At 42.8% G+C, this 13,402-nt stretch overlaps 1 protein-coding gene across 8 annotated transcripts in view; it reads left to right on the plus strand.

Annotated features, from left to right (window-relative positions):
- The window catches only part of LOC116848819 (trehalase), a 59,215-nt gene that overhangs the window by 33,271 nt on the left and 12,542 nt on the right, over positions 1–13,402 (plus strand). For 3 of the 8 annotated variants that reach the window (XM_032825327.1, XM_032825322.1, XM_032825329.1), the window contains exon 2: positions 7,773–7,853. In XM_032825327.1, the coding sequence (XP_032681218.1) occupies positions 7,773–7,853 (81 nt within the window). Of the gene's footprint in view, positions 1–4,570; positions 5,056–7,772; positions 8,421–13,402 lie in introns of those variants that run through there. The other 5 variants (XM_032825325.1, XM_032825326.1, XM_032825324.1 and 2 more) reach the window with 3 other exon arrangements.

Raw genomic sequence — 13,402 nt, forward strand, 5'->3', positions numbered from 1 at the left:
GATCGACTTTATGCGTTATTCTGACCAAAGGTCGCTTATCCCAGTGACTCGATAAAAATTAATCAAGTCGACTTAATCACGCGCGTGTACACGCCTGAGCGATCTTATTATGCTCGATTAGCCGCGCGGAGAAATCATTTGGTTAGATTAATCAAATTTCTGTACGGCGAGATACAAGAATGAACCAGAAATTCCGTTTGTATTTAGCCAGAATTCTGTTTATTTAACGAGATTAATTTGAACACTTCGTCTCATTTAGACAAATTTATCTTATCGAAAATTACTGAACACAATTGTTTTCCACTAATCAACCACATTTTGTCGTTAACTTTATTATTTTGGGATGAAAAATATTAATAACATTTGTTTTCGACATTGTGGAAAACCAACGTTATCAGTAAGAGTTACTTTTTTTTTGTAAAATGCTGATATCTTTGTCATCAACATTGTCAAAAACATTGTTTCCGCGACCCATTACTTGGCACTTTACAAAGCAAATGTTATTGGCAGAAAATTAAACTAAATATGTGTTAGCAACACTGTCAATAACAAAGGTTTTGTCTGGACTCATCTATAAAAATTGAAGTGAAGTAAAGAAAAATGAGACATACACACACACAACGCACACACTCACACACACACCCAACATAAGCAAAGGACCAAATATTGTCGCATCAAGCCCATTCTACAATGCAGCAAGCAATAAAAAGTAAGAAGCAAGAATAAGAAATTGACCAATCATAACACAGGCCCACAATTTAAAAAAAGTTGTCTGTGCTGGGGATCTGACTAAGTGTACTATACGTATTTTTGGCTGCCGAATCCAAATCCGGTGTCAGATTTGCTCCATCACCCTTGAGTTTCCCGGAAAATCGAGGAAATCGTGAAAAGGAGCAAAATCCAGGTTTTTATGGAGACATGTGTTCAAGAAAAATTCTAGAGTGACAAATAACCCCATAATCCCACAACCAACGTTGAAAATACATTATGTACTTCAACATGGAAAACGAATCATTCTACACATCCCCTACGGGGCAGTTGTCATCGTCTCTAACATCCTCTGAAGCAGCAGGATTTATCTGATCGACGATCATATATTGTAGAATTGATATTTCGAATAGAAAAAAGATTCCATCTCGTGGACAATAACATGAATGTGACCATGATAGGGCACGCACAGATTAGATTTTCTAATCTATGCGATGTTAAAGGATTGATAGGTGAACTAAAACCGAATATGTATGATGATATGATGGTATATGGGTTATTGAGTTGTTCTAGTCATCAGATGTTGAAGTACATAATGTATTTTCAACGTTGTTTGTGGGATTATAGGGTTATTCGTCACTCTAGAATTTTCCTTGAATACATATCTCCGTAAAAACATGGATATCTGCTCCTTTTCACGATTTCCTCGATTTTCCGGGGAACTCAAGGGTGATGGAGCAAATCTGACACCGGATTTGGATTCAGCAGCCCAAAATACGTATAGTACACCTAGTCAGACAACTTTTTTTAAATTGTAGGCCTGTGTAATTGATTATTCTTCTCACATTCGACTGCGATTGGTCAATTTCTTACTCTTACTTCCTATTTCTTACCTTTTGCTGCCACTGAATGGGCTTTAGACACCCGGCGCGTCGAGGGTTTAAACGACTGTGCTCGTATTTAGCGTTAATATTTGCACGGCGCCCGCATGCATGATGCAACGGAAAGTAATGTTGCGGTGTTACACCCAGATCGAGCCGTTGAAAGCCGTGAAAAGCCGCGGTCACCCGTTCCTTCGATGTTCGATCACACGGTTGACTATAATGAGACTCGAAGTCGCTTTGGACTGGCCTCTAGTCGTTGCCGCGGAGACACGACCGCCGAAAAGGAAAGAGCGCGTTTACGCAATCTCCCGGTGCGTCTCGCGGTTCAACATGATTTCGACATCGCGAATTCGCGAAAACGCACATAGTAACCGACTGTTCGCGTGCCAGGTTCCAAGAGAGTTTGCACGCCCGGCGGATGGGAAATTCACTAAAAAGAAAAGAGGAAAAGGAATGATTAATCTTGTCGAAGTTATGTATGTGCCATGTGTTCTTTAATGAAAGAAGCAGTAAACATATATCTAAAGCTCTGAAGGTATATAACTAAATTAAGAGAGATGAAGCCTATAAGAGCAAATGATTATTATTATAGATGTTCGTGTAAATAGATTGGAATGGGAAGATAATAAAAAGAATAATAAAAAGAAATAGCGGCAGGAGAATCAGAGCAGTCGGTTCGCCCAATACAATCCTGAAATCGAGTTCGTTTAACTCCATTGGACTTGCTTCAACTTGATCTTCCGTTAATCACTTAATCAATATAGATGATAAGATTACTCCGCGATGTATTTGCAACGAATCCACCCTGCGGGATGATCGCGCGCTTGTTTGCAAAAGTGGAACGTAATTTTCGATTGTAACATGCGTCGTATCTAAAAAAAGAAAAACAGCGAGAGAGAGAGAGAGGGAGAGAAACAAAGGCACACCTTGGCATTCTGCGGGCAAGTGCTGTCCTATCATTCATATGCTGAAATTCTCCTGTTGTCCTTTATCCTCCGAACAGTTCGCGTACGGCGAACAATCGAACGAATGTCGAACACTCGAGCCACCTCTATGCACGCACCAACATCGGTGCCCGGAATATAATACGATCGGTAATTATTCATTCGTGAAGAACTCGACTGGCTCGCGTCGAAAGCTCGCGATGGTGATTCAGGATATTGTAAAAAGAATCATTATGTAACGCGTATCGATTGCATAATGCGACAACTCTCAATCGCCGTTCTACACTTCTTGCATTTCTTTCCTTTGATCAGCACTGTTCCCGATTATCGTAGGCGAATAACCACGCATCATCAACATCATCGTGTACAAATTGCATGACGCGCGATCGAGAATTGTCGGTGAAGTTGCCGAAGTTTCTTTAGATTGCAGCTCGCTCGCGCGCGCTCTCTATCGCGCTATGATTAGTCTTACTTTTGTATCTAGTTGATACATAGCCTTGAGGCATATTTTCGCTTGCTTTTAATGAACCGTGGCGTATGGCCTACTTTTTACCTGGACGAAACGAATGCGATCGTTTTGTCATGGCTATTCGCGAATTTAGCAACATAGTCCGCTCCGTCAAATGATTGGCAATCGTTCTCTCTTTCTCTCTAGACGACCTCTCCCTTTCTCTCTCTTTTTTTTAAGTAGCTCTGATTTTTTTATTAACATATGTTATTAACTTGTTAGACTTCTCTCTCTCTCTCTCTCTCTCTCTCTCTCTCTCTCTCTCTCTCTCTCTGTAAGTAGACAACACCCATGAAACGTGCATGAAACGTTTTCACGATAATTTCTCACCTCCTTGCGACACGTACTTTCACGTACTGTTTACGCCAGTAATCGACGTCATAGGCACCATCAGTCGAAGAAATTGTGGTAAATTCAGCGGCGACGTCAGAGTCGTCGCTTTAACGATCTCGTGCGTTTGCGGTTTCTTCTGCATCGTAACATTCTCCCACCTACGAGAAAATTTTAAATAATATCCTTGATATGACTCTTATTACCTGGAACGTTAGAGAGTTACCTGAAATTACCAGGAGAGACGTGATACAGAAGAGTACCGAAAGTGTTAATATCGCAAGCTGCGTTCATTTAATTTTTTATCTCTAAATTCTTGCAAGAAAACTAAGATAAATGTATGAAGATATGTGAATTGAGAGAGCTCGTGTCAGAAAGCGTGTTTGCAACGAAAGTAACAGTTCACGTGGCGCATTCGAACATTCACGCGAAGGTTAAAGTACTAATTCCGAACACATATCTAATTGTTTTGTTCTTTAAATACGGGAATATGGGAACTTTCAACATAGAACACATATGTATACATATATTTCACATTTTTTTTAAATTTAAATAGTCTTATTTAAAGACAAAGACTATAAAAATTGCTAAATTCAGGTATACGTCCGGGCATATCAGTACTTTTACCTTACCTCGCGACGATTTTTCGCGGCGGGTTCTAAATTCCGATCGCTTTTGGGTTTCAACGATAAAAGAGGAAGAAAACGAGAGAATCGACTTTCGAAAAATCTGACGCGCGTTTAAATCCTCCCTCAGTCATTAGATTTGTTCGCGTTGCTCGCACTTTTGACAGTTAGTGCCCGTTGCGTACCAGACGCGAGTGAGCGAAATTCCATGAAAGCTTTTCTTTCTAAAGAGAGATCCAGTCTGCAACGGGCGTTAGATGTAAAAGTGTCAAAGATACAAGCAACGTGAACAAACCTATTGTCGCGCGGTCGTCTGCGGTCGCGACGGAATCGTATTTGGTTTCCGAAACGCGCACGCAGGCCGGGATCAAACGCGTTCTCGGTGTCGGTATCAGCAACATCAGCAGAAACGACAGCATCACCAGGATGGACCTTCCTCTCTCCTTCGCGAGGATCACGATTATGACGCCTTGAAAGTCCGCGGGTGTGTGCAGCGCGTCAAGCCAATGGGCGAGCGCGACGCTGGAGGCGCGGCGTGACGTAACGCCGTTTAAAAGGCGAGCCGCGTGAGACGAGCGAACCAGTCGCACGACGCGCGCTGCACTGTGTGCACATCCTGCTGCAGGAGGAGACGTCGGACTCACCACTACCACCACAACCACCACGGCAGGAGGCCAGTGCATTGGCGTATCCTGTCCTTCCCTTCCTCTCTCGCTCTTCTCCTCTTTGTCATCCTCCTTCTCCTCCACTTCTTCTTCTTTTTTCTTCCTCTTCTTCTCTCCACGACTTTCGCACCCATTCTCGCCTTCAACATATCCGGGGATTCCGTCGTCTCTTGAGGATCGCACAAGCCTGCCAAGATTCATTCCTGCAGAATCACACACACTCGATCTCATCAGTTCGCCAAAAGGTGATCTCCGGTCGAGAGAAGATCGTCGTTCTGATCGACTTGGTAGCGGCGCATCGATCGTGCGACTTTTTCATCGGAAGACCGGAAAGATACGCGAAGGTTGACTTGTGCGCGTCGCATGCGTGCGTACGTGGTGCGCGTGAGTGTAAGTAATTGAGCAAGAGAGAGAGAGAGAGAAAAGTTGTTTTTTTTTTTCGTTATAATGTTTAGGAGAGAATTCTGAGCGAGAGACAGACAGAGGCATTTACTGTTAACCCGTCACTAGAAAGATAGAATTTGATTAATTTTTCTATTCTTTTTTTTGGTTATATTTTTATAATTTCTCAAACCTCTCTTTTATAATCTCTTATGATTCTGTGGAATATTGAGATTTAATATCAACTAACAGAAAAAAGTTCTGAAGTTATTGCAGACGTTTAAAGAGAACGAAATGGAATGTGTACGGGCTTTCCGACGACGAGGTAATTCGCGATTCCGCGCTTCGCCGATTCGCGCCGATTCGATCGGCGAATAATCGGTCACGGGCGTCGCGCCGCGTGGTCCTCGAAGGTACACCTGGCCTTCTTCTTTTTATAGCGTCAAGCTGCCAGAACGTGCGCTGCTGCGAGTACAAATAATCGCGAAAAGATAACGATATCCAGTCGCGATATCGCTGATTATTCGCACGGAGGCCGACTCGAGTTTTATTTCTTTTAATTCGATTGCAATTTGTGCTATCACATTCGTGCAAACCTGAGAAATATACTTCTTTTTACGTGATCTTTTCCGATATAAATTTTTCCGTGATCTTTGCGATCGCGTTCCTATACCTTTCCGGAGTATTCTGATTAAAGGGTCGGTCCTGAGAAATCGCGAGATCGAATTTTCGGAACGGCACAGCGATTTCTCGCTGAAACTGCACACTGAGAGAATAATACTTGAGAATTTATTTGTGGCATATAAATTCTATTTTACAGAAATGAATTTCTTACTTCACACAAATAAATTTTCAAGCATTTTTCTCAGTGCAGCGAAAGTTCGATCGCGAAATCAGTACGACTTTATTCGCCTCTTCGGTGAATTACTTCCGTGTATCGCGCGGGACAGGAACAGGTGACACGCTCTCGTGGCCGTTTCGTCGGCTGTGAATGTGCCGGAGCTGCGGGGGGTGCCATTTAAGGGCGGAAATAGGCGCGAGTGATATCAATTTGCTGAACCCGTTGTGTTGACAAACTGGACGAGCGCGTCGCCGACACGACGCACTCGTTTACAGCGACGTGAGAGAGATGAAACGCATCTTTCAGTCCTGCGCTTGCAAATTTCGCGATATCGCTTCAACGTTACTCTTATCGCAGATTTGTCTTCCGCCATCGATATCCGACTGTAGTTATGCAAGAATGATTCAACCCACAAAATTATGATTTTTAAATTTTTGTTAGCAACAAGTAGTTCACACGTCTTTCTACATAAAACGGAAACCTAAGACTTAGGTTTAGCCTACAATTATTATCATCGTTCGCCCGCATCGCGACGAAACTTTTGCGAACATTTCGACAGAATTCGGCGCGGTTTTCCGCCGCGAGAGCGACACCTGTTCGCACGCAGGTGTCTGGCGCGACGCCAAAGTTAATTGATTGATCACCGCGTGCGCGATCTATCAATTTACGTTAACCAAATATTTTCCCGTTCCGGCCGGTCGTACGTGTCTCTCTTCGAAACGTTACATATTCGCATTCGCGGCCTTGGCGTTCGCTAGGCTGTGTCGCGAAGAATGGCGCGAAAAATTTGGCTCGTCGCGAATTCATACCTTGGCAGAGAAACAAATCAGCAGACAGGCAGGAAGCCAATCGGCACACTCGCGCTGGTGGGAAAGCAGGAAGTGTGGACCACCAGCTGACCATCGACGTGAGTTCCGGCTGGCTTCTGCTTTCTGCCTTCTTCCCGCGTGAATTGTGAATTCGCTCCTCTCGAGGAGACGGTGAAGCTTTAAGACCCTTGCACAATGCCAGACTACAGACAATAAAAATAGGCATTAGCCAATAGGAACAGGGAATAGAAATAATTGACCAATCCGAATTCCTATTCCCTGTTCCTATTGCCTGTTGCCTGGCATTCTGCAAGAGCCTTTACGCCTGCTGGCAACTCTGACTGTCGACGAAATACCTGCATTTTCGCGCATAATCATCCCGCTCGCTCATGATGAATTCATGATAATTCATCGACATTATCGTGCCGCGCGGAATGATCTATCGCGACGTACTGCGACGGATCGTCTGCCACCGGCGGCGTATTTATCGCCTCGCCGATACTATCGGCTCGTCGGCAACGTACCCGATAATTTTAATGAAACTCGCAAATGACGGAAGCGACTCCCCTCGGCCACTCGGCCCTCGGTTAATTCGTGCGCGTCGGCGCGTAATTAGTTAATGAGTCCGTGGCGATCGATTTACCGATGCGTAGCGATGTCACGCCACGTTTCTCGTTAACGAGCGTTTCGTTTTCTTGAAACAAAAAATGCAGGAGCTCGTCTATATTCATGTATTATAAAGGAAACATACAGTAGCGTTTTTTCTTCTTCCTTTTTTTTCTTTCTTTATTATGCATAATACCGCATTTCCATTTTCGAAGAGTGCCGTTCTTAAAAGCGATATTACTCGGTTGTTCGAGCTTTTACAACCGCTGTTTGGCATACCTATCTCTATTTTGCGTTACACGTTATGTCGTTATTATTATCTCTTTTCTTAGTACGTTATCATTATTTCTCTCTCATTACGAGGTTCTTTAATCACGAAAGCAAAGTCGATGCAAACTGTGTCTCCTTTCTTGCAATAGAATTACCACTGTCGCGCCTCTAACGCATCTATTTTGCACCTTGTGTTGCAGGGGAGATGCGGCCTTGGAGCTGAGACCGCCACGCCGGCTGCGAAGGTCCTTGGGCCCGCATCCTAGATCGATCACGAAAAAGTAAGGATCACTCGCGTAAGGATTACTTCGCGTCATCATCCTCGTATTTCCACTAGAAAAAAAGCCAAGCACGAGCGACACTTGTTGAGTCGAGCCAGGCCTAACAAAGAAAGAAAAAAAAAAGAGAGGAAACTAGAGAAGGTCGAGAAACGGACCAAACAGACGGGAGGGAACTGTGAGACGGAGGAAACGGAGTTGTTAAGACGAGAGTGAAGGAGCAGGCGGAAGGAAAGGGAAAGAAAGACACGTTGAGAGGAAAAGGCGTATACACATGTTGTAAAGTAACGTCGCGTGTTTTTTTTTTTGTTTCTTTATACATCTCGCAGTAGTTAGCACACGGGCGAGCAAGAAAGTGATAGAGTGACAGAGAGGGATTTATTGCACCCTCCGAAAAACGCGCCATAATCGAGAACAAGAAAAAAAAAACATGGCCATGGTCTCGACATGCTCCGTTCTGAGGTACCGTCCGCTGAACGCTGCGCTCCTCACGTTCTTCCTCATTGCTCTTCAAAGTTCTGCCAGTATCGCGGATAAGCCGGGCACGACGAAGCTGGACCCGTGCTCAAGGTAAGTGTCTCATAAGTGAAAACCAGCGAGCGAATGTATTTTCAGCCGCCACTCTCCGTATTCTCTAGCCGGGCTCCTCTAACCTAAAGTTCCTCGAGTCGGCCCAAGTCGAGATTTTTAAAATAGCTCGGTGTGGGCTTCTATCAAAATAGGTCTTAAATCAAATATTGAGGGATCATGTGATGATTCCTGATTGGACCTAAGTCTGTTCGCTATAAGGAAGAAGTGAATAGAAGTGAGAGAGAAGGAAGAATCCACACCTTGACAGAAGAGCAGGAAATAGAAAGTCAATCAGAATTCACTCTGATAGAAAAGCAGAAACTATCACCTGATCATCAGCGCGAGTTCTGATTGGCTTATGTCTTTCTGTCACTGAAATGACAAAACAGCTTTTCTCTCGCTTACTCAGTTCTTCCCTATAAATGGCGGGCGATGTCTTAACTCTTATTTGAAGAACTCTAGCCTAACTCTTTCGTGAACTGATCTGAGAGATGCACGCGTCGAGAAAATTGTCCGTTTCCCATTTTAAGTCGTCAGGTCGTCGATTCGGTTGACTTATCGACTAATAGATAGCAGGACACTCCGGCAAGTTAAGTAGCCGATACTTATGTGACTTTTAAATTGCGATTAAAGGTATCTCGGGTTACGTAACGCAACATGTGTGTGTGTTGTTCTGTTCGTTGTTGGCGACGCTTTTGTCAGCCGCGCCGGAAAAACGCGATACTTTCCTATTTCCGGCTGCGGAGAGTTCTCACTCGGTCCTTCAATTGATCCGACGTTGTCTCGGATCTTTTGTTTCTTTTTCCTGGCTATGCGTGCGTCGAGACAATTGCAATCTACGAGTTGATTTGTATCAACGAGCGTACTTCGCGAATGGATGTTTTTATTATTTTTATTTCTTCCGGGACGTTTCCAATTCACGTCCGAGAGAATCCATCTGTCTCCATCAACGTCGCCGTTGTCGCGTCATTTATTTAGCAGTCTTGTTACTACAAAATAATAAGATCAAGCAAAACCTGCGCGATCAACAACGCGTACATTCGCCCCGTGAAAGCGCAACGTCCGGCAGATGCGATCTTGACTAGTCGGAGGCAGTGTTGGGTATTGATTGGCGAAAATTTTCTTTGACTAAAATAGTTGGGCAAATCAGTAATCGAAACTAGCCAATCGTCATATGTAAAATCACAAATAATTTTGTCGGTTAATGAAATGAATTATTAACCAAACTTTGATGCGTTTGATTATACACTGATTAATAATTCATCTCATCAATCGATTAAATTATTTAATTTTATACGTGTCAATTGATTAATTTTAATGACTGATTTGCCGATTATTTTAGTCAAAGAATATTTTTATTAATTAATGCCCAACACTGGACCGAGAGGTGTCCGCAAATGAAGAGTCTCAAATTCGACGCCACTGACTTACGTATGAAAGGTTACGTCCGCGATTACGCACGTAACATCACGAAATTTCGTATCACAGGTATCATACCGCGTTCTCTTACAGGTCTCATACCGGTCATTGTCTACGTAAGCAGATTAACGTAGGGTTAATTACTTAGTGGATCGGACGCCGGGGGTATTAAAGCAATTTCGTGCGGCGCAGAGCCGCGACTTGTTGCGCAACGAAGAAAACGCTAATAAGACCGGAAAAGTCGATGACGGGCACATTTCTACGGGGTCCTCATTTTGCTATTGTTGCTACTACATCGGTTTCATGGCCAAATATATGCTTGCTGAGAGAAGAAATGACTGATCTACTTAAATTAATAATTGTCTTCGGCCCTAACCATATTTTTCGTAGTAAAATGGTAGCTTTATCTATATATTACGATGTTACGAGTAATGTAATATTTTATTGTGCGAGTAATATTTCAAGATTTGTGCGAGTCTCAACTGTTTCTTTCAACTGTCAGCCGCGGCATTGCGTTGGGACTTGGTCCAAGCGCTCATGAATGCTTGTGACGCAAAAAGCGAAGCCACCACATGGTGCGTGAAAGCACGTGGCTGAAAAAATAGTCCGTTTTCGAAAATAGCTCGTTGACCGACTCTAGTCGTCGCATCGGTCGCGTATTTCGAAGAACATATGCGCGCTGTTAATGTCTTCTAATGTGTCGCACTTAAAATCGTTATCGTTGCTTCTGGAAAAAAGCGACGATAATATTTGAGGGAAAAACTCGCTCCGCGGATAAGGTGCGCACAAAAAGCAAAAAAAAAAAAAAAGGATTTTACTGTTGCACCTAATCGTGGTTTACCGAAAGTGTACTTGTTGCTACAACTTAAGATTTACCGCTGAGAAAAAATATATCAAAATTTATATATATTCTAAAGATATAGAGATAAAATATATCAAAACATTTTTTCTTAGTTTACACTTTATCCATGTATTACAACGAGAATTTGTTATCACAGATTGTTGTTGCGGCAGTCGAATTTTTCTTCTGTGTGGAATATTTCGGGCGTCAGGATTCTCCTGGCAAATCTGCGCGCGAGAGATTTGAACGGTGTCTTTCCGTCAGTCCGAAAGGCGGCATAATTCCACGGTATAATCGTGTCTCTGACGTGTCTCTGACGTGCGCTAAGGAATTTGTATCGTTTTCAATTGAGCGAGATTACGCGCGCGGCGTTAAACGCGAGTACGCGAATGCGTGACGTGCGTGCGACGCGCGCCGTCGGTTTAGGGAAATGACCTTAACAATGAACTTTGTCCTGAGAGGCGCGTGGCAAGTTGGGCTCTAAATTAGCGTGTTCCGCAAGTACAATGGACGTGACCTTTATATACGTCTCCGCACGCGACTCTATGTGTGCAACTCGCAGACTTTGCATTCGCATGCGCAACCGACACGATCACGCGACTCTTAACGCGCGAAATTTACGATTTTTCTTATGTCGATATTTTTTGCAACATTTTTCTCGCGTCTCTGGCGCATTTTTCACCCGCGAAAAGAACGCTCGGCATATAAACTGATGGAATTTTTTATCTCTTTTCTATTGAACTTTATCTTTCTCATGCTAATTGCGTTCCAATTTTAGTCTCCCGGCTTCAGTCGAACACGAGAGAGAGAGAGAGAGACAGAGAGAGACAGAAAAGCATTTGGTGGAAAACGTCAACACGCCAACATGATAATGTTTTATTGTCATTTAATGTTATTGTGCCGTGACAATATTTTCTTTTATAAATAGTTATTCGCCATCGATATCGCGAAAAAATCTTGGATAAAATAGCGCATCGCGCTATTTTAAAAAACGAAATTCCCGCTCTAACGTTATGGTTTTCTCTCGCAATAAAGTTATCGGCGACGACGACAACCTATCGCGAGATAAAGCCGAACGATATCGCATCGCGCTTTGCACAAAGCTCTTAACGACGCGATCTTAGAACGATGATAGTCGGGTTAGAGCTTAATTGACGCGAAACATGCGACGTAAATTTCGCATCGACATTTGCAAGGGAACCAAATTGATCCTGACGAATCTCGCGCAATTTCTTCGCCTGGTAAACTGATAAACTGATAAACACTAAGCACATATCAGAATAATTCTCTAAAGCGACACGACGTGAATTTTGCATCGGAATTGCCAGAAAGTTCGCAGCGCGCGCGCATGCATCCGAGATTCGGATAATATCTCTGTTTCTCGTCTTGCCACATGAAGGTGTTTACCGAGTAATACAAACGTGTCGCGACGTGGATTTAATTTGCGGTGATTCGAATCGCGTTCGCAAGATAACGCATCCGGATATATTCGGTTAATAAGCGCGTTTGATGCACGCGCGTGATGAGGATTACAGCGACACGTAAACGCCGAAAGCTGTTTTGCGACGTTATGTCTCTCCGATATACTGATAAAGCAATGCTTGGTATTTGCAACTGTAATCACGTACAGATAAAGAATTACTACAATTACGATCAAGAAAATTTAATAAAAAAATTTTTTATTAAATTTTACTATATTTATGTGTATGTTACTACCACCATTTTTATGTTGAAGCTACCAAGAAGAATGATCAGGGTAAAGAATAATTATAATTTTAATCAGATTAGCATATTTTTCTCTCGGTGCATGTGCAAGCTTCGGTCGACGCCGCAATCGAAGCGTTCGAAATGCGAAATAAATGCGCGCAGCGCGAAGGCGAATGCGAACGCTCTCGTAAAACGTCTCGTGGGATAAATTGATGTTTCCGGAGAGATCTTCCGAGTGACGTCGTAAAATAAAGTAGTGCGATCAGGCTTCTTGGCCATAATGACCATTCGTTTTCGAGGATGAATGCCAGCTTTGATAACATCTACGGGAGAGTTGCGAAAATTGCACTAGTCTCCTACACGCAAAAAAATAACTAGCTTCTAGAACTAAAAAATAGCTGTGACAGATAAAATGTGTCACTGAAATAGGGACAGCTAATGTCGATACTACCGAAGCTAAATTTATTCGCTGTTTAAACTTAGGTGTTACAGCGAGAAATATTAGCTGCTAGAAACAAATGATTGTAGCTGTGTGGCAAACTTCTTTAATATATGCATACGATAAGAAATTTAGGAATAACTGCCATTTTCTTAGCTATTTGAAATAAATTTTTAGTGCCACCTAATATATTTGTATTTCATACCGAATGCATTTTAGCTATCATAGCTAATTCTTAGCAGGGACAGCTAAACGATTAGTCTTTTAACTAAGTTTCAATCAGCTTTCGCGGTTTAGCTGATATTACCAAGTCATTTTTTTGCGTGTAAATTGCATCTGACTTTGTTCTATGTTTGTAGCACACACAAAATACAATGTGGAAATTTTTTTGTTGTATTTATTTTTGCAATTTTTGTGCCTGAACAAATTTTTCTGTCTTTGAGGGAATTCTCCTCCCGCTTTTGTCGAAATCTTCTCAAAAAGGGACGTCCAAAATTTCGCATCAACAACCCCGGTCGCTCGATCTCGGTAGAGACTTCGCGATTGAAGGGAAGACTAATGTCCTTTTGTGAATAC

This window comes from Odontomachus brunneus, unplaced genomic scaffold, assembly GCF_010583005.1.
Source record: "Odontomachus brunneus isolate Ranch 3 - 2012 unplaced genomic scaffold, Obru_v1 Obru_scaffold_100, whole genome shotgun sequence".
Taxonomy (NCBI): domain Eukaryota; kingdom Metazoa; phylum Arthropoda; class Insecta; order Hymenoptera; family Formicidae; genus Odontomachus; species Odontomachus brunneus.